Source organism: Pectinophora gossypiella, chromosome 1 (genome assembly GCF_024362695.1).
Source record: "Pectinophora gossypiella chromosome 1, ilPecGoss1.1, whole genome shotgun sequence".
Classification (NCBI taxonomy): Eukaryota; Metazoa; Arthropoda; class Insecta; order Lepidoptera; family Gelechiidae; genus Pectinophora; species Pectinophora gossypiella.
This window is the reverse complement of record NC_065404.1, coordinates 17,952,567-17,979,779: the sequence shown is the minus strand read 5'-3', so window position 1 is coordinate 17,979,779 and position 27,213 is coordinate 17,952,567. Positions and strand designations below refer to the sequence as shown.

The following is a 27,213-nucleotide window of genomic DNA, read 5'->3' as shown; positions in this document are numbered from 1 at the left end:
ACACCTTTCCTATCAGTACCTCCAGCACACCCCGAACGTTCTATACAAAATCTCGTGTTTATCAATAGACAGCGAGACACAGTCTTACGTAACGGCTTACGGCCATTTAGACTAAAGTGAGACCAAGCGGGGGTGAAGTAAATCTAAGGTACTGATACGAATTGGTGCGGGGCGAAGTGTCCGTTCTATACGTATTCTTTATTCTATGCGTCCAGTAACCATTATCCTAGTAACCAATCTTATGTAAACATCACGCCATCACCGCGGCGAGGTAGGCAGCTTGGTGCGGGACCACCGTCGTTGACCGTCGGCCAGGGCTTCCGATAGTCGCTCGACGCGGTCGAATAGTTCCTCCGTTGGTGACATCGCTCCCTGTAACGTGAAAGGGTTCGTTGAAATACATAAACAGCCTATATACGTCCCACTGCTGGGCACAGATCTCCCCTCGTTGAAATGTTGTTATGGAATTGATTAACATGTGGGGGGACTTCATTGATACCCATCCAATAGTAAGAACTATTGGGATTCAATTGCCACTTTCTAAGCTTGATATGCATTATTATGTATGTGTCTTGGAAAGTATACTATATATGTAAAAAAAATCAAGCTCGCATGAGTTTCGGAGACTACCTCCTACATCTAAACTTTATTAAGTTCGCGATAGAAGTTATGATGTAGTCCGATTATCGAACACAACATTATCTACATGAAATCCTTTTTAGTTAAGTAAATGGAATTCGGTAGTTACTACCTAACCCAACAGGAACTAATAAATTTTGTTAAAATTCAAAAATATGTATTCTTTAAAATTGGTTTACAAAGTTAGCGCTTTTTGAACGTCAAAAAGTAAGTAAGTCTTTGTTTAAAAGTAAGTAAGTGTAGATACCCACGTTGAACCTCGCAGAGGCGATCCGCGCCACCCTGGCGGGCGCCACCCTGGCGGGCGCCACCCTGGCGGGCGCCGCGCCGGCTGCGGGCGGGCGGGCGCCGGCCCCCGCGTGCGCCCGCGCCGGCTGCTGCACGCCCGCCTCGCGGCCAAGGCCCGCCGCGCCCTGCGGCGCACACGGCGGCCGTTACTCCGGGGACTCGACAACATCAGCAGGTTGGCGAAGTGATCACGAGAGAACGGTGGACGATGCTTGGAGAGCCGTGGGAGCCCACTTGGAGGAACACTTGACTCTCACTCCCACACTCCCTTAATTTAAGAGCCACGCTCTTGTCGATGCAGCATTCTCTATGCTACTTTTTAGAGAAAAATAGGGCAGTGGTTTTCCTCTTGCCTTCCGCCCCGCAGTACTCCCGTACTCTGTCTGACGCGAGTGGGATGGTGCCCAGAGTAGTCTATTTCAAAGCTGTACTGACAGTTGACAGGTGGATGGCCAACCCCATCAACTGGTGTCAGGATTATTATTGAACCGCCAAAAGCCCCTGACGTGGCTCCTATTACTACTACTTACTTTCAAGTAAGTACTACTTAGCACTTAGGGCAGCTGATTCAGCATGTAATGTCCTAACCAAACCAGGAATGTTGAACATATCCCCACCGGTATTCAAACCCGGGACCATCGGCTCATGACCCCAGCGCTCAACTACTTGACCACGGAGGTCATTAACCCACAATGATTTGGGCTAGTTTTTCTTACAAGTTGGAAGAATAAACAGGTAGCTTCTGTAAAAAATCGGACCTATCAAATTAGGTAAAGTGAGCGGACCCTGTGAAAACGGCATAACGATGATGATGAGAAGTCAAGAAGGGATTCTCAAACCGCTTTAAACTCTAGTTAGACCAAATTAATTGACTCTCTGCTCTGCTGGCCAACAAATAACAAGCGACTTACAAAGAGATGTGTGCCCCGGCTGATGCAACTGGCCTTCCGTGGCGGGCGGCGCGGCGCCGGCGTTGCCTCGCGCCCGCACTCGTTGGCTGAACTCTCCGGGGTGGGGCTCGTGCTCTGAGGGTGATTGCGATGTTTGATTAGGTGCTGGTACACGACCTGTGTCAGGTAACTTGATTAACATGACGTATCTTTTGTCTCTTTCGTACTATGCTGTATATCGTTAGTGCGAATGAGACACATCTCTCGTCTCTTTTGCACTTGGCTATGTACTATATCTCTTTTATTTGTATATGTGTGTATCGGGGGTTGGAAGATGAGACAGGTAGTCGCTTCCGTGAAAAACCGGACATGTCAAATTTTCAGGTCAGGTAAGCGGAATCTGTGTAGTGAAAACGAGATAACGCTAGGGATATGACGATGATGGTGAAGTAATCAGGATCATACCACGGTGGGACTCCTGGGGGCACACTTGGAGCATCCCACTTCCACCCGGGACACGTAGCTGTTGGAGCAGGGCCGAGGCCCGCACGGTCGCTCCGCAAGCGACTTCTTAAGACGGACTATGCAAGCCTCTTGTTCTTTTATCTTCTCTTCTTGTTCACTGGAAAAAAGAACCATAACATTACCTTACGACGACCATTATCGTATCGTAACAGAGGTACATCCATGGCAAGATTTAAGTACCCACCGAGCTTTCTGTTAGACCAAAGTGATAGGTGGTGAGTGGGGAATGCAATTCCGATCTCGTCTAATTTTTCGGGATCAATCCCGAAGCATAATATGACGAGATCCCATTCGAGATTGACGGGATTGGGCGAATCTCCTTGAGTTATACTTTTTGTTTTGATTATGCTGAGATCAAAAGAAAACCTAATTATACTTAGTTAGTAATATTGAAGAAATGATCCCGTCTATGTCCTATCAAAAGCAGTCTCGTAAACATACAACAGCAGTACTCACCAGGGGTCTTTGGCGGCTCAATCATAACCCTGACACCAGGGTTGATGAGGCTGGTATTCCACCTCACAACCCACACGATAAGAAGAAGAAGACTCACCAGTTGGTGGCCCGCATGCGCCGCACCCAGCTCCTGACAGCGCTAACGACGCGGCGCGCCTCGGCGCTCAGCTCAATGCCGCGCGCGTGCGCCTCCTCCAGCTGCTCCTGCAGCGCCGCCGCCGCGCGGGCCTTCTCCCTGCAACCGTCACGTACACGTAGACTAGACTACAGATACACGTTGCCAAACAGTCTTCCCAAACTAAAACCCATGAATTCACCAGTTGCATTATCACATTACTGTATACTGAAAGTACAGCATGATGGCAAATCAAATGCCAAAGAATATGACATTCCGTCGCTACAGGTCTTGATATTTCAGCTGCTGCCGCCTGACGCGCAATTTAGACGCGAAAAACAACGTGAATCAAATTAAAATTACCTACATATCTTTTTTTACCAAGTTAGTATGTTACCTGTAGCACTGGTCAATGTTCCTGCAGTGGTCGCGCGCGCGCAGCAGCTCGGCCTCCACGCCGCGCACGCGCGCCTCGCTGTCCGCCAGCTGGCGCCGCCACAGGCACACCTGCTGCGACAGGTAGCTCACCTCGCTGCGCACGCGGCAGTTCTGCAAGTACATGAACACCTCGCTGCTATTATCCTTAAGTAAGTATGTAGTCGTTTTATAAACATGTCAGGGACCTTTGCCACGTACCGCGGCTCAATAGCAACCTCGACATCAGGAGTAGGCCAAGGAGGCAGAGGGTCAACCATATTTGACAAATTATACGATAAGATGAGATATATTCATTACATTCCTGATGTTATTACAGAGAGTTCCAAGGTCAAGTCTTGGGTTGGGGCTCTCTCTGAGAAGATCATATCGAAGAATAGAAGCGACCGAAAATGAGCCCCTGATATAAGCGACAAACGTTGGAAGACAACATCTAATAAATAGGACTAGAATAAGTAGATCACGTTGGAGAAATCATACATTCGCAAGGCATCCCGTCGTATTGTAACCCAAATAAACAGAAAATCGATTGAATTAACAAATACCTCCTTAATGATCTGGTCGGCTCTCTCCAGGTCTTGGCGCAACTCTCTGACAGTCTCTTCCAACTTGTTGCACTGATCTTGCATACGGCATAGCTCCGCGCACTTCTCCTCCAACGCCGCTAGAGTTTTGAGAAATATTAACTACAATTTAATAACAAACTGACGGGAGTTACCAGAAGAACTTCCATCTTTATCTCGTTGGAAGTTCTCGCGTTTGCGCCCAGCATCGTTATCCCGTTTTCACAGGGTCCGCGTATCTAACCTGAAGATTTGACAGATCTGGTCTTTTACAGAAGCAACTGCCTATCTGCCTTCCAACCTTCGAAGTAGTAACCAGACCAATACAGATTTAATACGGTGAAAATGACAGGTCACCATTTCATCGTTCGTTCGTTGTTGTCCTAGTCTCTCTTAGTTTTTATTTTACGATCGAGTCTGGATGATAGACAACTGAGCGCAAAAGAAATCGAAACCTACTTTACAGGGTGTTAGTGATATCGTAACGAATACTCAGGAGGAAGATTCAGACCATGATTTTGAGTTGATATTAAGTGGAATTTCATTTGGAATTCATGAAAATTTTAGTGTTTTTTAAATTATTTTCCATTCCTTACTTTTGCTACAGAAATTACCACTTGATATCAACTCAAAATCATGGTCTGAATCATCCGTCAAAGTTTTCGTTACGATGTCACTAAGGATTTCTGTATACCAAGGATTTCTCAACCTAGACTCCATGGGCCTCCACAAATCCCCATATCTAACCCGAAAAATAAGATAAATGTAAATAAAAGTAACATTTTGATGGTCCCCGGATCACGGAAAAATGCTGCTAGCAAACACTTTCTTGAGAAACGTTGAATGGTGAAGGCATGAAGATGACATTACAGTGCAATAACTCACTAGTGGCTTCCTGTAATTTGAGCTGCAGACATTGACACTCCCGCTGTCTCTCCTCTTCTCTCTGATGAAGACACTGTATCTCCTGGCGCAGGCACTGCATCTGTTACAACAAACAGCTGCTTAACGTGCCCTCCGAAACGCGGAACATTTTAATTTCGGGCAACCAGGTGACCAACCCGCAATGTCTTAATCAAACTAGGGATCACAAAGTGATTCGAACCCCGCTCAACCACGGACGCCGTTATTGATGAGGTCAGTCATTGACCTCACGACCCACAGGACAGAAAAAGAGTAGAAGAAGAAAAAGAAGGAAAAAAGAAAGAAAGTAGTCAAAAATGCAACTAACCTGTTCATTGTTTTCATCTAGCTGCTTTTTAAATTTCCTGATGGCGCCATCTTTCGACTCCAGCGCACACTCCAGCTCGCATGTCTTGCGCTGGTGCTCCCCCACCTCGCACTTGCGTTTGGGAATACATAACAGAAATACATAACGGATTACAAAATGTAAAATAAACCGACGCGTTCTTGTCTGGAAGATGATTTAAAAATGGAATTAAAGATTTATTCAAAAAAAAAAATGGTGTTTTATAAAGTTCACTAAATTTTGTAAAGAGAAATAATTTTATTGCATTTGATGCGCTTTGGATAGAACTAAGTGCATTAATGCGCTTACTTGTAACGCTTACTCTTGATCTTCATGGGGGTGGGCAGAGCTACAAATCATCAGAAGACAACTTGAAGTCACACTTGGTTGTGGACTCCTAAGATGGATAGTTTCTTTTCTTTCTATTTCCAGATTTTTTATTTCTTTTATTAAAAGATTTGAGTGCGTTTGACCACGATTCTGTCTGGTGTTAAGCAGCGTCTAAGGCAGCGATGTGGTCTAAGGTGGAGCAAAAAGTGCCTAGATTAATATATACTCACTTCTAAAGCCTGATTTCTTTCTTTCAGCTTCATGTTTTCTTCTTGGAGCCCACAGTTGCAGTCCGTCTGAAAAAAATAATCATTAAATAGTATACTTACTGCATTGTCAGCCAAATCCAATCACACCATGCCGTGACACAAATAACAGACATTCCAAAAAAACATAAAAGCCACACATTGGAACATATCTACTACACACGTACATACTAAATCTTAAAAAACTGCCAATCACAAGCGATATGCACTATATATGTATAAACAAAAAAAAATGTTTGTTCCACAGACCACGAGTTTAATTCATTTAAAATTAAAATTTAAAACATTAACAGTTATTTATTTTTATTCATTTTTATTTTTCGTATTTAATATTATTCTTTACGAAACAAACATGCGACTCTTTTTGATGAAAAGTATATTCAGGACTAGTTGCTAAGTACCTGTGACTTCATTCGCTACAACTAAGTACTTATAGAAGTCTTGTACAAACATTGCCACCTCTTTTTACCCCGTTAGGTGATGAATTTCGCAAAATCCCGTCTTTATGAGCACCTACGTCCTAAAAATTCCCACCCATGCAAAATTTTAGACTCTTAGCATAAAATTTGTAATTTCTGAGATTTCGTGATTTAGTTCAATAAGATTGGAAATTCAGAAAAAGAACGCACTACCACAATTAAATCACAACAAGCACAAAACACCCCATGCATCTGATCTTGATCTGATCTGATACATATCAGGAGTAGACAGTGCACTCCTTGTGTTGGGCATCTAGGTGTTGGAGATGCTCTTCTCGATGGAATAATACAGCTGAACAATGTTATTAACGGCACTTTTATTAATTTTATATTATAAAGTTTACCACACGATACATGTTATTATGCAGATTCTAGAAGTAGAAAAAAGCAAGTAAGTACTGGTGCTAATTCCTGTTAACACCATCTAATTTTATTTTAAGTTATATCTGTCATTTTCTTATCCGCCGAAAAGGAAAGGGACGGGTAATAGACAAGCATAAAATTTATGGAACACACGTCAATTTTAAGCACAAATCTAAAACAACCGTCTAAAAATTTTACACTGGCCAATAACCCGACAGAATTATGTTGACAGCACACGTCAAACGATTTGCATACCAGCGAGATACCTTTTTGATTCGTCCGAGTTATCTATTAATTTACTCACTCTTCCTAAAATTAAGAGCTGTCAATCATCCGTCCCTTTCCTTTTCAGTAGATAAGAAAATGACAGGTATAACTTTAAGTAAAATTAGGAGGTGTCTGCTGCAGGAATCGGGGCCATTGCCATACTTAAATATAAAATATAATTTTGTTGGGGATGCCAACACTCCTGCTACCTGCAGCAGGTCCCGCAACTGCCGCAGTTGCTGCATGATATCCTGCAGTTCCTCGCCCACCTCCCCCGCCACAGACTGCTCCCACATACCCTAGGATACAATAATAATGCTTTCACAATCAATATCTACATTTATTTATTCATTTAAAAGAACTAGAGCTACTGACAATCTTTGTTCTTCTTTATCTTCTTCATTTTCATACTGATGACGTACTGATGTTCTTTAGAATTTGAATAGCCATGAAGAAGTTGTAAATTAGCCGGGATACTCATTTGTTTGTCGCTTGTTATGTTTATTGGCGACGAGAAGAGTCGATTTATTTAAGGTGTTAGTGACACCGTTCCGAACACTGAGGGAGATGATTCAGCTCATGATTCTAAGTTAATATCAAGTGGAATTTGTAAATGTTTGTTTCCTTTTCTTGGTTGCCTGGAAAAAATTGCTCTAGAGCAATAAGGCCGCCCAAATTGTACTGTATTCATGTGTTTTGTCTGATTGTTGAAAGTTTAGTTCTGTGCAATAAAGTATATTTGATTTGATTTGAAGAGTCAATTTATTTGGTCGAACTGATAAGGTGTTAGTGACACCGTTCCGAATACTGAGGGAGATGATGCAGCTCATGATTCTGAGTTAATATCAAGTGGAAGTTGTAAATGTTTGTTTCCTTTTGTTGGTTGCCTGGAAGAAATTGCTCTAGAGCAACAAGGCCGCCCAAATTGTACTGTATTTATGTGTTATGATGTCTGATTGTTGAAATTTTAGTTCTGTGCAATAAAGTATATTTGATTTGATTTTGGAATTTCCGTTGCAAAAGTTAACGGGATTCATATTCAAGGGAGAGTCCTCATCATGTCCCAATCGTTATCCCGTTGTCAAGGGGCCCGCTTACAAAACCTGAAGATTTGACAGTTTTAAGCATGGTTTAGTTTATTAGCAGATATAAAAATATTACAACAAAGTACCGAGTCGTTGTTGGAATTGTTCAAGAAGTTTGATATTTCCAATTTTAGGTTCTCCACTTCCATCGCAACATCCTGGAAAGAAATAAAACACTTTTACTGCTAGAACTTTACAGTGTCAATTTTGTAGTCTAAATGATGATGACCAGAAACACATGGGAGGTATTTGGAAGGTCTTTTTTGTGGATAAATTTTTCGAGCTAATTCCCAAATAAATAAATAAATTACGAACCTGGCACCGCTCTAGTGACCACTTCTGCGAGTTGATCACGTTCTGCAGCTGGCCAATCTGATCAGCTTTCTCTTTCTCCATTAACCGCACGTCGAGGTATGATTTGCGAAGGTTCTCTATTAATTCCTCTTGTTTTGCTGTCTGTACGTAATAAAAAGGCAGTTGGCAAGTATCAAAACATAACATAAACAGTGTATACCCTCAATCAATCGGAGGGTGTACGGAGCATACTCCACCACGCTTGGCCGGTACCAATGGCTTAACGTGCCCTCCGAAGCACGGAATCATCAAATTTTTTGGGACAATCAGGTAAATAAGTTAAAAGGAAAAAAAGAGATCGTTTTTCGTAATCAGAATTTCATAATTTATCTTTGACCCAGGATAGTACCCAATTTTATGCAGATACTGCGAGGCCATCGCCGCGCCGCGGGACTAGTATCGTGGCGCGGATTCTAGACATCTCTAGTTAGAAACACATGCATGAGATTAAAAATACGTGGGCAAATTAAAATAAAAAGCTCAACAAACGCCAACTTACCTCATAAAAGCATTCTCTGTACAACTCCTCTATAACTGTCAAATTGTTCTGTAATGTTATCACCATGTTTTTCTGGTTTTCCACTTCCTAAAATGACCCCAAATTTCTCAATTACTTCTATAAAAACCATTTTACAAAATACTCTTTTTAGAATTTTAATTTTATGAAACACAAAATCTCCATTAAATATTGAAGTATCTTTTTAAATGTGTACTTAAATAAAAATAATTTTGAGTCGTAACTCTTTTTTATTAATAAATATAGTTACTATTAATATTATCTGTTACTTTTATTTTAGTTTTTATTAAAAATAAAATATTTAGTAACACTGTCAGTGTTATTCTCACCTGTGTCGGGGACTGCGTGCCATTACACACCCCAGTGCGATTAGCATTGGAGGGACAGGAAGACTTGCGCAGAGCTCGTAACTACAAACATAAAGAAAAGATAAATTAAACACATACATAAACTCACGCCTATTTCCCACCGGGGTAAACACAGACTATAGAATTCCATTTGCTTCGATCCTGACACACTTGTCTTGCTTCCACCACATTCATCAATCGCTTCATACACGCACGCCGGTTCAGAGTAGATCATATTAAACCTTTTCTAAGGACATCTCCAATTTGGTCAATGTCCTTCTCGGTCTTCCTCTACCAGCCCTACCATCAACTTTCGCTTTATATACATGATCAAACCAACCTAACATCCCCTTCTCAATCTTAGTCACTATATCGTCTTTTAGACCACATCTCTGTCTTATCACAAATCACAAAAAACACATTGTGATCCCTAGTTTGTTTAGGACATCACAGGCTGATCACCCGATTATCCGAAAAAGTAAGATGATTATTCTGTGCTTCAGAGGGCACGTTAAGCCGTTGGTCCCGGCTATTAGCCGTAAAAAACACCTCCACCAACCCGCAGTGGAGCAGCGTGGTGGAGTATGCTCCAAACCCCCTTCGGTTGATTGAGGTGAGGCCTGTGCCCAGCAGTGGGACGTATATAGGCTGTTTATGTATAAATGTGTCAAGTACCTCACAAGCGTTCCTCTCGAGCTCTCGTCTCATCTGCGCAGCCCGCACGGTCAGCGTGGCGATGCGCTGCTCTGCAACGGCAAGGCTCTCCGCCTGCACGCGTACTGTCTCCTCCTTGTTTTGTAACTGTTCAATCATAACAGGGTATTTCAATGGGTCGTAAATTATAGACCGCGGTACGGCTCACTATCACGTTGGTCTAACAGAAAGCTCGGTGAAGTGTGGGTACTTAGTTCATCTTGCGATGACCTCTGACTAGTAGTATGTCATATGTCAAAGTTTAATTATAAAGTGTTAATGACAATGCCGTAAGCGTGGCCAATTACTTGTCAGCAAAAAATTTATACCGATCGCCATCGACTCGCAAAGAAGAAGTGTTAATGTAGAACAGAAGCCTGTCTAGGATGGTCAAAAATCAGTCTTATTTTTCTTTTAGATTGAATTTAGAATTTTAATTACGAAATAAATCACAATGAGTCATGATGGTCGACTGATTTAATTGATGACGTCGTTAAGGCAGTATGTCCATTCAAATTCAATAAAAAAATCACTTTGACGTTTCGTAAAAAGTATCTCATTTGACTAGGGTGTTGTAAAATAGCTTATTATGTGGGTTATTTACAATTAGGTACATTTATTACATGGAGCCGGTTACCCAGATGTAGGTACGAAGTTGTTGGTCCATTCTTACATCGATCAACAAAATTAAGCAATGTCAGGAGGGAGCAGTTATTGTAGGTATATGGATGACCGTTTAAATTAACGACACGCTATGATGGCTATTGACATAAAGTACAGCAATTCGTTCCGTCAGTATAGTTATAAGTTAATACGAAACTTGATAAACAATAATATTTAGTTATTAATTTCCTCTAATGATCATGTCTTCACATGCGCTCTCTGGTGAAGTTAGAGTACCTAATAAGAATGAATGAAGCAGGTACTCACAACTTGCAGCGTGGCCAGCAGCTTGCTGTGGTAGTAGTGCGCGCGAGCCGCGTCGCAGGCGCCGACGCTGGCCGCGCTGCCCGCGCTCGAACACGCGCCGCTCTCCTGCGACCCACGGATAATTGAACTTGGCTCAAAAGTCACTTTACGAGACTGTCCCTAGTTGCTAGGACATAAATCAGGGTCAATAATCATAATTTTCGAAGATTCTGTGATTTCAAAGGCATGCTGGATATTGATAATCAGTCTTTACTAATCCCCAAACTCCATCATCTCTTTAACCCTGTTTGAAAATGTCATTCCTCTAGTTGGTATCCCTTGTTTTCCTTGAATGTATATAGGATATTATAGTGCAAGAAAGCAATAGACGTAGTATTCTCTATTTTATGGAATTAGTTGGGTTAGACGGCGGCGCCATCGCTAGCGACCCATTTCGCGCGTTTTTTTCTATGACGCAACTTCCTCCGAAGGCAAAAGAATTTGGACAGAATCCAGTCGCTTCTTATTTCTGGTTAAACCGTGAATAAGTTCCCATTTTTTGTCGGGTCACATAGGATGCCATCTGCGATAGTCTACAAACAAAGCTTCATCAGAATAAAGCTTTGCTCTGAGGGGTTAAAAACCCACATTGAAGTAATTGGATTCAAGATAAATATGAAATTCTGATTACTAAATAAAGACAGATCTAAACCTAACGAAACACATTTCCTTTTTTTTCTATTTTACTTATTTATAAATTTTGACGTTTAGTAAAAATTGATTTAACTAGTTGGAAAGTAGCCTATTCGTCTAAAAAAGCAATATTGCTATTTGACATTATTTTGTTGACAATGGTGCTAATTCCTGTAAATACCATCTAATTTTATTTTAAGTTATATCTGTCATTTTCTTATCCGCCGAAAAGGAAAGGGACAGGTAATCGACAAGTATAAAATTTATGGAACACACGTCAATTTTAAGCACAAATCTAAAACAACCGTCTAAATTAACGACACGCTATGATGGCTATCTTGACATAAAGTACAGCAATTCGTTCCGTCAGTATAGTTATAATAAGTTAATACGAAACTTGATAAACAATAATAATTTAGTTATTAATTTCCTCTCATAATCATGTCTTCACATGCGCTCTCTGGTGAAGTTAGAGTAATAAGAATGAATGTAGCAGGTACTCACAACTGGCAGCGTGGCCAGCAGCTTGCTGTGGTAGTAGTGCACTAGTCCAGTATTTGTAAATAGGTTAAGTTATATGTAAAAGTGTTTTTGTCTGTTGGCAAACCTAATAAAATAAATAAATAAAATTTTACATTGGCCAATAACCCTATAGAATTAAGTTGACAGCTCACGTCCAACGGTTTGCGAGCGAGCGAGATACCTTCTGATTCGCCCGGATTATTCATTCATTTACTCATTCTTCCCAAAATTAAGAATTGTCAATCATCCGTCCCTTTCCTTTTCGGCGGATAAGAAAATGACAGATAAGTATAACTTAAAGTAAAATTAGGAGGTGTTTGCAGGAAACGGGGCCATTAAGTACTTATATATGCGCAAATTTCAAATAACAATATTGCTTTTTAAGATGAATTGTTTCAATATGGCCTTTTTATAGCTCAAGGGGGTTGAGTTCTGAAAACTGTACTTCTTGCGGGTTTTCACGATACTTTGGTGTTTTATAATCGATGATATTTAAAATAAGTAGGTATTTCGTGCTTCATTAGTTTGGATATCGTTTTAGAACATTAGTTATGTTGATTTATGTTAATTACAAGGGCTAATAAAACAGGTTGTTAATCTACAAACTGATACTGATACAAATGACTGTTAGCTTACAAACTACTTTTTGATAAACAAACGAATACTTAATATTCTAGAAGTAATTTGTAAAGTCTTCGAGTGAAAGTGAAAAACTAAAGTATCTAATAAGTACTATTTGGTACGTAAATTAAAAAAAGCTTGTAAAATTATTTCAAATAACATCGCGAGCGTAAACCTCTTTCATACAGATATAATATCATGTCTCAGTCATCATGTCTTAGTTAAAACATCTGCTCAGCTCAGTTACTGCAGTCACAAAAAACCTCGAAAGTCGTCGGCATTTCCGTGCCTACATAAAAACCCACAAACAAATAAACATTCCTTAAAACTGGGCCAATGATGATTTACCCAACTTATAAATAAACAAAACTTACTTTTGTAAAATCACTTGTATCCGAATCACCGTAAGTTAAAAGTCCGTTGAACATCATTTTGAGAAAAGCTGGATAATTTGTTTACTTGTTTTTATGGTGTCCATAAACTACACAGCACTAGACACACGAGACGTCTTTACAGGCATATTTACTAGTAAGTACTCCAACTTATAAATAAAGTGCTAATGTTTACTACGTCGGCTGTAAACAGGTCCTCGCTAGACGCGTGCACGTCGAGAGTGCACCAGTGCAGTGTGGGGTTATTTTTGTCGACTAAATATAGTCATTTTGGAAGTGCCGGAAACGTTGCCGCCCTATTTTACCGCGTATTCTTATAGCAAGCTAACCTGACGAGTAAAGCGTGATTTGAATATGGTTAGCTTTTTGAAAGGATTCATCATCATCATCATCAATTTAGAGCCACGCTCTTGTCGGTGCAGCATTTTCCATGCTACTTTAAAAGGGTTATGTTACCTATATTTTATTCTACTTTTAAGATATTGCTTACGTATGCAAGAATTGCGATATCAGTGTCCAATTTCAGTTCCTTTATTTTTATATTTAATAATTTTAATTTTTAGAGCTCTAAACCTCAAAAGGAAAAACGGAACCCTTCTTTTTCTTCTATCGTGTGGGTTCTGAGGTGAATTACCAACCTCATCAACCCTGGTGTCAGGGTTACTATTGAGCCGCCAAAGGCCCCTGACGTGACTCTAGTAACGACTACGTAATGTACGGAACCCTTATTTGATCACTTTCTTGTCCGTTTGTCTGTCTGCCTGTCAAGACCTTTTTGTCCGGAACGCGTGGAGATATAAAGTTGAAATTAACATCTAATACATATACCTATGTTTGCAGACTCTTGAAGCTGTAAATAATCAATCTTCTAAATCAACGAAATCCAAAAATACGGCCAATTTAGACTTATTTTCATACATTTCGTAAGGGAATCAAAACCTATGGGGCACTTCCCATAGACAGAGAATCATGAAACAATAAGGAAGGTCTTATAGTACAAGTGAAGGAAAAAATCCGAAAATCGTTAATTTCTTATAATATGTTTTTGTGATTACAAACTTATTTGCAGTTGGTGCAGTACCTACGAGTATATCGGTGTCAAAGCATACTACGAGTATTTCGCGTATCGAGGTGCGCGAGGCGGACGCAATGGACCGGGTTTTTTTTTTTTTTAATGAAAAAGTTCGTAAAGCAAGCACCCTGTATCACGTTCATTAGAGGAGAGATCAGAGAGCGGTTTCCGCCGCGTTTCGTCACACGGCGCCATTAACGCCGTCACATAACAACAACAGACACTGGGTGGGACTCCTCTACATTTTGTAAATACATAACATAAACTCACGCCGTAATCCCTATTGGGGTGGACAGCATAACATATAACATGGCATCACACCTGTCGTACAGGCAATGTCGCGGACTCTTTAATTGGGCGACTGGCTGGTCTCCGGCCTGTCGTGTGAATGACATTTTTCAATGATTTTTGTTTTTGTAGCACTTACCTGTGCTTAGGGAAACTTATAAATTAAGTTGGTTTGGACAAGCGGTATATAAAGCGAAGGTTGATCGTAGGACTGTCAGAGGAAGACCTAGAAGACCAAATTGGAGATGTCCTTAGAAAAGGTTTAGTACGATCTATTCTGAACCGGCGTGCGTGTATGAAACGAATGATGAATGTGGAGGAGGAAATGTGTCAGGATCGAAGGAAATAGAATTCCATTGTCTCCCCGGCCCCGACCCCGGCGGGAAATAGGCGTGAGTTTATGTATGTATGTACACTTGTGTGCCCAAAGGGGTAGGCAGGGGTACATAGTACATACAATACACCCACTCCTCGCCAGCTTTTTGGTCTAATTACCACAAATATATTGCGTCTACCTCTAAACAAACTCTAGAATTTCAACTACAGTACCACAATAAAGAATACTCACTTACTTGTGGCTGGAGATCTAAGGCCGAAGGACACGGTTCCAACTTCATATCCCTGTTTGACAAGACAAATACTAAATTGCCAAACTTATAACAGACAGACATATAATTCCCAAGAGAATACGCAGCCACACATAGTTTTAAAGACTAAAGATGTATATGATGAACCTTATGGTGACAGTACTAGCATCCATACCCTGTTTTTAAGACTTTCGAATATACTCCAATGTGGACAAGACAGAGGTTTATTCACGGCGGCGCGAATTGCTGCGTCTATAGGTCGAGTCGAAACCCTCTAATTCGCGCGGTTGCGTGTATACCCCGTTGCATGCCTTAGATGTATAACTTATCCTAAGTACGTTCCTTGAATGATAATCAGTACGAAATATCCTAAATATTTCGACATATGTAAAGTTAAAACTTACTTGATAAGTTGGGCACACGGAGGTGACGATTGCTGAAAACAAAAAAAAATATAATCAATAAATTCATAATACCTAGTATTTAAATTCCAAAAATATTGTTAACGATTTTACCTTATCACATTCGTCACACAAGTCACTGAAAAGAAAACAAATGGTAAGAATTTAATAGTTAACAACACACTATTCCATAAATTCCAAAAATATTTTGTTACATTTAGCGACTTTTAATTTAAGTATAATAAATAAAGCCGTGCCCAGATGTCACTTGGTAACGAATTCAGTTAAATTTCGAAGAAGCATTACTTGACCCATACTACATAAGACTAACCAATCGACAGAGGCATCGCTCTTCTTGAGCTCCTGGTTGAAGAACAGTTCCTCAAGATCACGTGCGCAGGAGCGCGGCTGCGGCAGGAAGTGCACGCAGCGGCGCACGGGCCGCGGACACGGCTTAGGGCATGGGTTTGGTGAGCTGAGGGATAGAAGAGACATTAGGTATAGCAATCTATGTCTACAGCTCCTCAAGATATGCGCAGAAACGCGATTGCGGCAGGAAGTAAACGAAGCGGCGGGATGCGGATTTGGCTTCCAAGAGCTTAAGGACAGACATACAATGTCCTTAGTCTGCATAAAGTGACACAAATTAACAGCAAAATCCTCCAACAAAGTACTTGGGCCCTAAGACCTTTTTCCTTATTCTATGCCGTAGGCTTGGGGCATATTGGAAACTCTATCAAGTGTCTTATACTAATGGACTGGTTTGTATCGGAGGCCTAAGTTTAAAGCTATTTACTTGAAGCACATTTTTAGAACTATTAAAAAACCCACCTGCAGCTTTTATCAATTACTTCAATTGTCGTACAGTCTTCTGGTTGGCACTCGGCAGGGCCTGTTGCGTATGAAGCAATCTTGCTGACGATGTCCATCAACGTGGAGGCCACGGACGACTGCTCCGGAGGGTCACGGGGCTCACAGGGGGACGGGGGCTTGGGGCAGCACGAGGGCGGCGGCTTGGGGCAACGAGGCAGTTTGAGACTACAGGGGGATGCTGGCTTGGGGCATACTGATCGCGTCATCAGCGAGCCACACGGAGACCGCGGCCGCGGAGAGCAGCTAGGACTCTTAGCGGGACAAGGAATCTTCGAAGGAGGCGTCTTACAACAAGTCGACCGTGGAGAAGCCGCACAAGGGCGCCGCGGCGACCCTGGACATGCAGGCTTCGGAGAACAAGGACGAGGGATCCTCGAACAAGGAGACCCGGGGGGTGATCTGGGAGGTGACTGCGGAGGAGACGAACATAACCTCAGACGAGGTGACCCCGGACAAGGTGACTTAGGAGGAGTTTTACATTTGGATTGCTTTTTTTTACTAGGAGAACCAGGAGGAGAATTTTTCGGACTGTGAGACCTCGAGAAAAAGGATTTTAAACGACTGCTACTCGACCCACGCTTCGGAGATAAAGGCGGGGAAGATTTTCCTCGAGATTTACGAGGACTGCCCTTTAAAGTGGAACACTTTAGTGGATCAGGAAACTTTTCAAGTAATTCTTCTAAGTAAGATGGGCATGGACTGGGTAGACTTTCAAAAGAGTCTCTCAGGGAACACTGCTCTTCGCACAGTTTGCGGGAGTCGACGCACGGTTTCGGGAACTTGGCGGCGGGGCAGGGAGGGGGCTCGCGAGCGGGGCAAGAGGGTATTAATGCCGGACAGGGCGGAGTCAGGGCCGGACATGGTCCCGTAGTGGTTAAAGCGGGGCAAGAGTCGCGTGACTGTAGCGCACAGCGCGGCGGCGTCAGCGGTGGCGTGCACTCCTCGTCGCATATCCTTGACGAGTCGACACACGGCTTTGGAACTCTGATAGCGGGACAAGGTGGAAACTTCGAGTGGCAGTTGTGCGAGCAAGGCGCTATTCCCGGGCAGTCTGGTGGCCGCTGACAGGTGGTCGCCTGGAACTGCCGCAGGAACGAACTCTCCAGGTCCGCCAACGACTCCGATATCAGGATAGGGGATGAACATGTCTGCGGAAGACGGATCTGTACATTATTGACGAATTATTTCAGAAAACGATCTGAGAATTCTAAACCATCTCCTACTTCATCGTTCGGGCTCGCGCAACATGGTGAGTAGCTATAGTTGTCAATATCCAACTGCAATGCGTTTCCTCTGGACATCCAAATTGCGTTGGCATCCTCTTCAATTGATTGTCAATGAGAAAATTTTATTATTTCGTTATTTATTGACCAAGTGTGACAGTACGTGACGGCCAAATTTTGTACTGTGACAGAAAATAGTTTGACTCAGCTGCCACGGGAAACAAAGAGGTCTCTCTGTATATTATTTCGGCCATAGCAATATTCTGCAAAACTCAGAGCATACTCTGAGGCCGTACGCTAAACCTCGTGAAAGTGAGCATGAGCAGCGTTAGACGGCGCGGGCGCATGCAGCGGGTGCACGGAAAGGTCGTAAGGCGCGTTTTTTGGGAACGACACTCATCAAAGGCCTGCTTGTGGTTTAGCGCAGGAAGAGCCAGTCGATCGATACTATATATTTTTTAGCGATGTTAGTGGCCAAAACAGTTTATAAGTATAGTATGGAAGTGTTGTTCGTAAAATAAAATAAATAAAGTCACACACACGTTCTATGGTCGAGATATCCGGGGTTTCTAGACGTTGGTTCTGCAAACAAGACGCATTCGGGGTAGACGTCTGTTGGCAACACGTTACTGCCTGCAGCGCCTGCGCAACCACAAACGAGACAAACAAGACAACATAAAATCGTGAGCTGTTCGATTTTATCCCAATCGGGGCAGTCAGAGCTACTTCTATCGCTAGATGGACTAAGTACCCGACCCGAGTAGATGATCCGTGCTTCGGAAGGCACGTTAAGCCGTTTTTCGCGGTTATTACTTACTGTTGTAACTACGTAGTCGTTACATGAGTCATGTCAGGGGCCTTTGGCGGCTCAATAATAACCCTGACACCAGGGGTGATGGGGTTGCACTTCACAACCCACACGATAGAAGAAGAACTAAGTACCCACACCTCATCTAGCTTTCTGCTAGACCAAAGTGATAGGTGGCGAGCTGTATCGCCGTCTATAATTGTCGAGCCAACTGTGTTAGTAAAAACTGCACTTAAGATAAATTATTAACTCATATAAAATCCTTACATAACAAAATAACACAGATTAATTCTAATAGACACCGCATCGAGTTTTGTTCTGGTTTGATTTTCGAAAAAATATTGAATAGTAAAGCTAGGAATATGAGGATTGTCCAAAAAATATAGAGCCATTTTTTTATATACGAGGCCGAGGGCGGCGTGATGCGGTTCCTGAATGTACGCTTACATGTTTATCTACAATCTCACCAGATTTTAAAAGAGATTTGTGGTCGAGCAGGATGGAAGACACTTCGCCAATCCGATTGAGCGATTTATTTTTTGCAATTGAATGAAAGGTACGCGCTGAGGTGTCTACTGAGGGTGATCTGTGTACTGCAAACATTGGTCCAAACACAAACAAAATTATAACAAATACTCAGTAAAAGTAAAGTATTTACCTTATGCTTCGGTCTAGGTTTCGGTTTTGATTTCGATTTGGATATTTTACTGATTAGCATGCTACGTCTTGACTGTTGAAGTATAATTTGTCAATAAGCCAACTAGATATAGGTAAAGGTGTTTAAGCTAAAGAAAAAAGGGAAAAATCTACCAATTATTTATTAATACTTAAACACTTTCATATCCAGAGGACGAACAAAGAAATGGCATAAGATATCAATAACAACAGTCACGAATAATATTAAAAATTACATTACTAAACATAAAAATTAAACTATAAAATTAATAATTATTTAAAAGAATACCACCTTTAAATTAGTTAGAACCTCTCAACATAACGTGTACGTTAGAAAAGCCTACGAAAATATTTCATGCAGAGTTAAATACTCTCACTAAAATTGCAAGTCGAAAATTGCATGACAGGTATTCCAGCTGCTTCTAAAATCTCCTGCTAATAAGGCGCCAGCCAGAGCGAGAGCAGGTGAATGATGCGTTTCCACTACAACTAAGCGGAGACTTGTAGATATGACCAATCACAGCAAGCTAGAGAGCTAGAGACAAAATAATTTCAATAAACTTTGTAAGGAAGTTGATCTTGACTTGTTTAACACCGGTTTTGCAGCGGCGAGGAGATTACTCAGTCAAAGGTTTTTTGATGCCTAATCTTCTTTTTATGTTCTTTATTTTAACTTTAATTTGCCTGTGCACAACTCTCTAATATCATATTTACTAGTTTAGGATTATCAGTGGAAACCTGTAATTAGTTTTCAACTGTTATGTTTTTTGTCTACTTTCTGTATTTTATAACTGTTGGTTTTCCTTAAATAAAATAAATAAATAAAATAAATAAATAAAAGAAGAGTGGGAGACTAACGGTGATTGGTCGATTTCTGCACATCTTCGTCGAATAGAAGTGGTCTATAAAAACACCGGAAACCAAGCGGTTTCATCCAAAACTCTAAACAAAACTAGGCTGGCAGGCTGGTTGCTAATGGTCGGGGAGTTTAAAGTCATAGCCATAGCCCACTTACACGACTCTGCTAGCTTTCGCGGCCTTGCGATTTAGCTTATGACAACATAAATCTCTCGGTGTCACCAAGCTTCCCGCCATCAGACTGCTCGGTAGTTGATCGCCAGCAGTCGTTTCAGTTTAGGGCGGTGTTGGAGCAGACTCCTGTAAGTGGACTATGACCTTTAGGACTAATACATTAATCGCCTCGATCAGACAAGACATCATCCCCAGAGCCATCCAATCGTGGACTACGGCAGTCATCAGAATCGGGATGTAGCGGCGAGTCCACCTCGCGGGCGCGAGTGAACGCGGCGTGCGACCGCCGCGGTTGCACACAGTGCACCGACTCGAACGAACGGCTTGAGTTGCGCAACTTCTCGCCAGCGCCGAAGTCGTTGTGGCTCTTCGAGTTGGAGCCTTCGGATTCCTTTAGCTGAAACAAAAGGATATTAGTCTGGATATTCTTAGTTTCTTCAACAAAAGCTATTAAACCAATGGTTGGTGTTTGGGTGAAGCAATACAGGATTCCAACCAACCGTAGTCAGGCTTCAACTGTTACGACAAAGTAATATAAATGTTGTGTTCAACAACCAGTCAGCTTCACTTTCGCTTCATTTATTCTCATGAAAGTTTACACGTATTATGCTCATCAGTTTAGTTAGATTACATTGGATTTCAAGACATCGACATTCAGACACAGTAACTTTCCAGGCCTGCCCTCCGGAGTATATCACTCACATTTCCCACATTGTCTGTAAATATATGACAGCGTACATACATATATACATACATAAGATCACGTTTATTTCCCATTGGGGTATGTTTCTTTCACTCTCATCAAAATATTCATACATGCTCGAGTACTCTTGACCTGGCCTTTGTTTAAACTATCCTGAATATAAGCGTAGTTTTCATTAGCCTTACACGCAACGTCACCTTGGCCTTGGCCTGCTTAAGCTGCCGCCTCATCTCTCGTATGATGTCATCTTTGAAGGACATGCGAGTAGAAGCCGCGCGGCACTGCTCGTCCAAAGCCGCGCAAACGCGTCTTAGCGCGTGCAGCTCTTCGCTCAAAGCTACGTTCACTTTGCGCAGTGCTCGGACGCTGTCGCTTGAACTCTGGAATGGATTAACTGGTTCGTCAACCTATACCTTTTGCGTTATAGCATGGTGGGACAGCTGTCGGAATGGTCTTTTTCTCACTAGACTGTACATGTATTCAAGAACAACACAACAACAATAGCAACAAGTACTCGTAGTAGTATATCTATCTTTCTTTCCTGCTGTTAAACGCACCATGCGAAAACGCACATACTATAGACGTCACCATAATATCCAAATCCATATCTTATTTAAACACTAATAACCTTCTGAGGACTAGATTATCACAACAATAGATAAAATATGGATTAAGCTATCTAAGCCGTAGCTTGAGATGTTCGGCAGGTTATCAACAAAATGGGCTAAGTGCCGCAATGAAGAAGTAGTCTGACCAACAATTTCTGAAAATATGAGTCATATGCCAGTACACATTGGCCGAGCCAGTTCGCCAACGATCCGCCGTCCACGGTCAACGGGCTCAGCCAAATGTTCTGAGAGCAATAGCCAACCTTAAGGTTCGTCTCCATACTACGGATCCTCTCCTGGTACTTGGCAGCGTCGTCAGCGAGCAAGGTCCCGTAGTTGACCGGCTCCAGCACACCGCACTGCGGCGCCGCAAACAGTACGTCAGGTCAGGTCAGGTCAGGTCCCACACCGACTCTTTGCTACGTACAAGAACCTTCGCCTACTTCGACATTGAGTCGTAGTTACAATGAATTTGAGCAGTCACGGTACCGAAGGGGACCCCTATTAGTTTTTTTCTGGATACCATTCAAAGAGTAAGACTCAGATATCCCTTAAAGCCGAAATGATAGAAGCTTAATTTAGAATTTGGCCGTTTTAAGTCCCGGCTAACTGAGATTTAGTGGTTTGAAATTTCGCGTAACTCTGAAAGCAACCTCACGCACTAATGATGTGGAAATAGTAGTATTAGTAGTACGTAGAAGGAGTACGTATTGCACGCTTAGATATCACATTGTTAAAGGAGGATTTTCCCTTAAATGCCTGCAACATAGTTGTGTAACAAAACTATATTATCTATTATATTGTCAGTTTCTCGGAATGCACGATAGTAACAAATCAACAGATCTTGTTCTTTATATTGTGTTTGGACCAATGTTGAACAACTATATTAGTAGTAGTACTAGATAAATAGCGCGTTACCTCAGACGCGAAGCACATTCCAGCCATCACTTCGGCGTCCTTTTTGGGACATTCTCTGTAAATAAGTCAATATTTATCTATGTTTTCAAACCGCACGAAAGTTAGCGCTTTTTAACTTTTGTAAAAAAAATAGGAACTACATACGGTGCACGACAGTTGATTGTAGTCATCTCTGACCGCAGGTTGACTATCGTCTGTTCGTACTTTTGCACGTCCCTGTTCAGTCTTCTTATTTCCCTGGAAGTAGACATTAAAAAAAATATAACTACATATACGTCGTGTCTTTTTCGGGAGTATCTTGCGCTGCATCCTCTCAACCATAGCACGTCCGAATCGATAGCAAAAATATCGAACTGCTACTTCAATACTATTGTACAATACTATTCAATACTGTTCACTTCAATACTACTGTATTGAAGTAGCAGTTCCATATTTATGACGTCGTAACGAAAACTTTGAGGGATGATTCAGACCATGATTCTGAGTATCAAATGGATATTTCCGTCGCAAAGGTTTGGAACTGAAAATAATAAAAAACAACACTCTCATTATTTTTTCTTATTCTTCGGCTGCTGATGATCCATCAGTCGATCACCAAAGACTTCATTCACAAAATTAGCAGAGTGCACCACATTCCACATCACCCATACATAAATTCCAGTAAAGTTTTTCTTACCTTTCCTTAGCAATGTTTTCCTTCTGTAGTACGTCGTTTATACTCATCAAGTCCTTTGAGCTGCAAGGTCGTTTTCTCTAGAAGAACATACTGTTGCTTGATTAAACCATAGACTGTTACAACTTATAGAAGGGTAACACTCCGCCCCGCATCAATTCGTATCAGGCGCCGACCCCACCCCCTCTGGGTCTTACTTTAGTCTAAAACGGTCGTAAGCTGCTAAAGAGTAGTGGGGAGAGCGCGCGGACAACATAGTTTTGATAAGAATACCACTCTTTAACCCCTGTTAGTATCTTAGAATTAGCTGTTAGCTTTGGTATAATTATATGAGACAATTCTGAAAACGCATCGGATTTTTCTAATTTTGTTTCGGCATTTCACAAAACGCCTAGTGTTTGGAAACTGCCAATTATTTAAACACGTTTTATAAAGAATAAAACACTAGAAGAGAAGATCAAAAAATCTGAAAATGTATTCAAAAACCAAAACTGTATAAAATGAATATGTTCAGTACAGAGCTTTGTAGTGCAAGTTTCGTTTGTTTCTGCTCGACTCTCGTCCAATGCTTGAGTCTTCCTTCACCCGCCGCGTGTCTCCTTGGTCTAGCTTTTGTTGGCGCCTGTAAAGGAAATCACTCATTTAAGACTTTTTCACGGCCACCGTGGTCCAGCGGTTGAGCGTTCTGCTCACGATCCGGAGGCCCCGGGTTCGAATCCCGGTGGGGACATATCACTTTGTGATCCCTAGTTTGGTTAGGAAATTTCAGGCTGATCACCTGATTGTCCAGGAGTAAGATGATCCGTGCTTCGGAAGGCACGTTAAGCCGTTGGTCCCGGTTACTACTTACTCACACAACCCACACGAGCGAAGAAGATTGGTAAAGTATAAGTCAGGGGGTTTAGGCAAATCACTACACAATCAATTTAAATCTTTCTTCAGGGTGCCAATACTCACCACTGAACGGACCCGAAGATGTCGGATTCAGTGACTTCAAAGAAGTGTATGCCCTCGAGCGTGCAGTAGTCGAACTCTCGCAGCCTCCGCAGCACTTCCACCAGCCCCCGGAGATCTGACTCCTTGCGGGCCAGCCGCCGGCGCAGCGCCGCTACCTCTGCTCGGAGCTCCAGCTCCATCTGGATATGGCAGGGATTTTTAGGCTTGACCAATTTATTTTGACCTTTAGAAGTCAGGTTGGTTAACATTGTCATTGTTTTCACGTAAATCGTCTTTAGAAAAATAAACTGACATTATGAGTCTTGATTTTACGAATCTCTTGGATTCTGTGTTTGGAAGAATGAAATGGGGAACCAACAAGGGTATGACAGACATGGTGACTCTTAGGTTTAAATAGGATTTTTTTTTAATAAGTAAACGATTTCTTCCTTTCAGTTTCATTTGAACAGTACACGATTATTTTTCAATCATACATGTCATAATATGTAATATCTTCCATTTCACGTCTCATCTTCCATTCTATTCGTTGTCGTGACGCTTCTGATCTTGCACTCTGTCTTTCCAAACTTCACCATCCTTCAGTCATGTTAAAAGTCGGCTTTACACACTCCAAAAGTTTCAATATTTTGCTTACATATTGCCAACAGGCAACAGGAGTCTTCGTTCTCGCTCTTCATTCTGATCCTCACTTCAATTCCAGCGAAATAACAAACTCTACGATACACTAAAACACACCCGAGTATAAATATAAAATTCGGAAAAAACCAGAGCAATTCGCTCATAGACATGAAAGTGTATACGTACATATTCGTCTTATGGCAACTTATGGCATTTCGCTATTAGGCGTGATTCCTTTGCCAAATCTAGCAACTGGAACAGTGCGGTTCACATAATCATTATTGAGTACGTAAAACCAAAAACCAAAACCAACCAAAACCTAGCTTGCTAGCTTTCGGTCCGCAGCGTTAGAGGCCTTGCTAATGCTGATGCCGTTCCTACTGCTCTCCGATCGTAGCGGCTCTCCGTTCCATTGGATACAGGGCGGTAGGGGCAAGAGTGCACCTGTGTTCGCGCGTACACTGTCAAACCATTGTTTCGTGCACTATAATATTTCCTGCGCAAATGGCTCCGCTTCTGATAATGGACTCCGATTATTAAAAGTTCCGCGGCGATATACAGAGGTAGAGAGGTCTGGTTTGATGCAACCGGGCTTTGTCTGATGTCTGCACGCGGGCGGTTCAGAGAGAGTGGTCGCTTCAGCGTAATTGAGTACGTATAGTGAATTTGTGATAGTATTAGGCCGGTTATACCTTGGACGCGTTTTCGTAGGAATTCGACTCGTGCTTACACGTTCGTACACACGAGGTACAATTCCAACGTTACAAATACTATGGAGGCGCACACACTGGATGCGAGTTGGTCGTCGTCTACCATACGTACTATGCAAATTCGTATGCGACAGTACGACCAGCCTAATGCCAACTCCAACGTCATCAACTGCAATGGCTTACCTCTGCATGCCTGGTCCGCTCGAGCAGCAGCCGGTTGGTGGCCTCCGTCTCGAGCTCCTGCACGGCGCGCGCCAGCAGGGTGTTCTGCCCCACCAGGTCGCCCACCCACGCCCGCAGCACTTCCACCTGCATCTGTACCACACATACATAATAATTCTAAAGGTGCTCTGTCTGAGAATGATAGTTGGCACATAAGTACAATCAAAACCCAGGGATAGACCCTTAGACCATATAACCAAGGGTAGGGGTAGGGAGTTACTAAAATTGCCCTAGATATGTTTACGCGGACGAAGTTATAATAGCTCTACTAATACATTCTACTTACTATAGAACTCGATTACTAATTGTTAACAATACTCTGCACTGCCCTCCCCCGTACGAGTACAAGCGTCAGGCAGCTTCAGTTTTTAATATACCACGGCAGAGCACAAAGCACAGTTCGTCCCAAACTTTGTCAACTTCTGCAAATTCATTCTCCCTGCAACCATTTATATTTTTCGACTATCAATCTATAGTAATCTGCCTACTAGCCTGCAGTTTCCTGGCGCCTCCAAGCCGGTCGACGACCTCCATCCGCTCCTCATACGCCCGGTGCACGTCCTGCAGCACCGCCAGGGTCGCGGGTGGGTCTGCGCTCCTGCACCCCGCCGGGCACCGCGGCTCACCCTCACACTCCACCATGTTTGACTCCATCTGAGTTATTGAGGAAGCATAGACTAAGGCTGCCTATCCACCGGAGCAGAGGCAGCGGAGCAGAAACGGAGAAATATATATTAACCAATAGAATTGCACAAACTAGTTCGTAACGTCCTGTCTAATATTTCTCCGTTTCCCCGCTTCGCTGTCTCTTTCCGCTCCGCTGAACAGGCAGCCTAAACCAATAACATGTAACAGAAGATCCAGCATTTCTTGTTTTTAAATATCGAACCGCACTTCGAATATGACTCTGCCGGAAAAATGGGGAGCGCTGAGGACTCTCGAAAGGGTACAAAATTTAGAAGGTAGGAGCGAACTGCTCAAGGCGCATACAGTAGTTTTTGAGAGAAGCATCCCGAATGGGCCAATAGCGATCGAAGGTTTTTTATCACAAGACACATAATAGCCTGTATACGTCCCACTGCTGGGCACAAGCCTCCCCTCAATCAACCGAAAGACAAGATAAAAACATGTTCAAACACAGCGTCGAGCACTCACAATGTTACATTACATGGAAATGTATTTAAAAACTAAGCTTTGACCTGTATCGTATGTATCATTCATACGATCATAATCTCCCTAGAATTATCCTGTATTTCACAGGGTCTGCTTAGCTGACCTGAATATTTGACAGGTCCGGTTTTTTACAGAAGCGCCTGAAAACCAGCCCAATATAGGTTAGGTCACATATCTCCGAAAATGCATTTCTCGGGAATGTGCGTCTCCTCACGATGTTTTCCTTCACTGCTGAGCACGTGGTAATCATTTATGATCCAAACAAATTCGACAATCATTGGTTTGGGCCTGTGCTGGATTCGAACCTGCGACCTCAAAGTAAGAGGCCAGCGTTCTACCAACTGGGATCGTTACGGAAATTTAATGGATTCCAGAAATCTACTATCCACTTACCTTTACAAGGTCCAAGCCTATCGACCACGCTTCATCGCACTTTAAGATCAGCTGTTCTTATAATCTTGCTTATTTGATATACTTGCTCTACGTTCTTCTTTTAAAGAAGTTGATATTATCCCAGAACAATAAATATTAGTTGTTCCAAAGTTGTTCCAAGGTACTGTCGCTCTGGCATTTCATTGACATGCGTTTTACTTCTTCAGTCTTTGATTTGTGCGAAGATTTTAATCAATTAAGAAGTCTGTAATCTTCTTGGACAAAACGACGCCAATGGATCC

The 27,213-nt window shown here is 42.2% G+C and overlaps 2 protein-coding genes across 2 annotated transcripts in view; one reads left to right on the top strand and one right to left on the bottom strand.

The window, feature by feature from the left end:
* LOC126370589 (beclin 1-associated autophagy-related key regulator) overlaps positions 1-27,213 on the top strand; it is a 336,054-nt gene that overhangs the window by 7,283 nt on the left and 301,558 nt on the right. The gene's annotated exons all lie outside the window — the stretch shown is intronic.
* Positions 1,782-26,476, bottom strand: LOC126367537 (uncharacterized). Its single transcript, XM_050011114.1, has 29 exons — positions 25,859-26,476; positions 25,328-25,459; positions 23,817-23,995; positions 23,373-23,481; positions 22,863-22,939; positions 22,331-22,423; positions 22,187-22,241; positions 21,532-21,627; positions 20,846-21,040; positions 20,142-20,354; positions 16,178-17,367; positions 15,678-15,821; positions 15,350-15,421; positions 14,931-14,979; positions 10,792-10,896; positions 9,844-9,969; positions 9,151-9,231; positions 8,804-8,890; positions 8,266-8,406; positions 8,037-8,108; positions 7,075-7,164; positions 5,721-5,786; positions 5,143-5,253; positions 4,797-4,896; positions 3,894-4,012; positions 3,311-3,462; positions 2,896-3,033; positions 2,283-2,439; positions 1,782-1,952 (listed from the first exon to the last, which is right to left on the bottom strand). Exons 1-29 carry the CDS (start codon positions 26,018-26,020, stop codon positions 1,782-1,784), a joined length of 4,482 nt encoding a protein of 1,493 aa, XP_049867071.1. The 5' UTR covers positions 26,021-26,476.

Bases quoted from the DNA above. Each gene is read 5' to 3' on its own strand.
- LOC126367537 (XM_050011114.1), bottom strand. From the start codon at position 26,020: ATGGAGTCAAACATGGTGGAGTGTGAGGGTGAGCCGCGGTGCCCGGCG. The intron at 25,460-25,858 runs GCTAGTAGGCAG...TGTGTGGTACAG, and splicing joins GAGGCGCCAGGAAACTGCAG to ATGCAGGTGGAAGTGCTGCG. The intron at 4,897-5,142 runs GTTAGTTGCATT...TTGTTGTAACAG, and splicing joins TAGATGAAAACAATGAACAG to ATGCAGTGCCTGCGCCAGGA.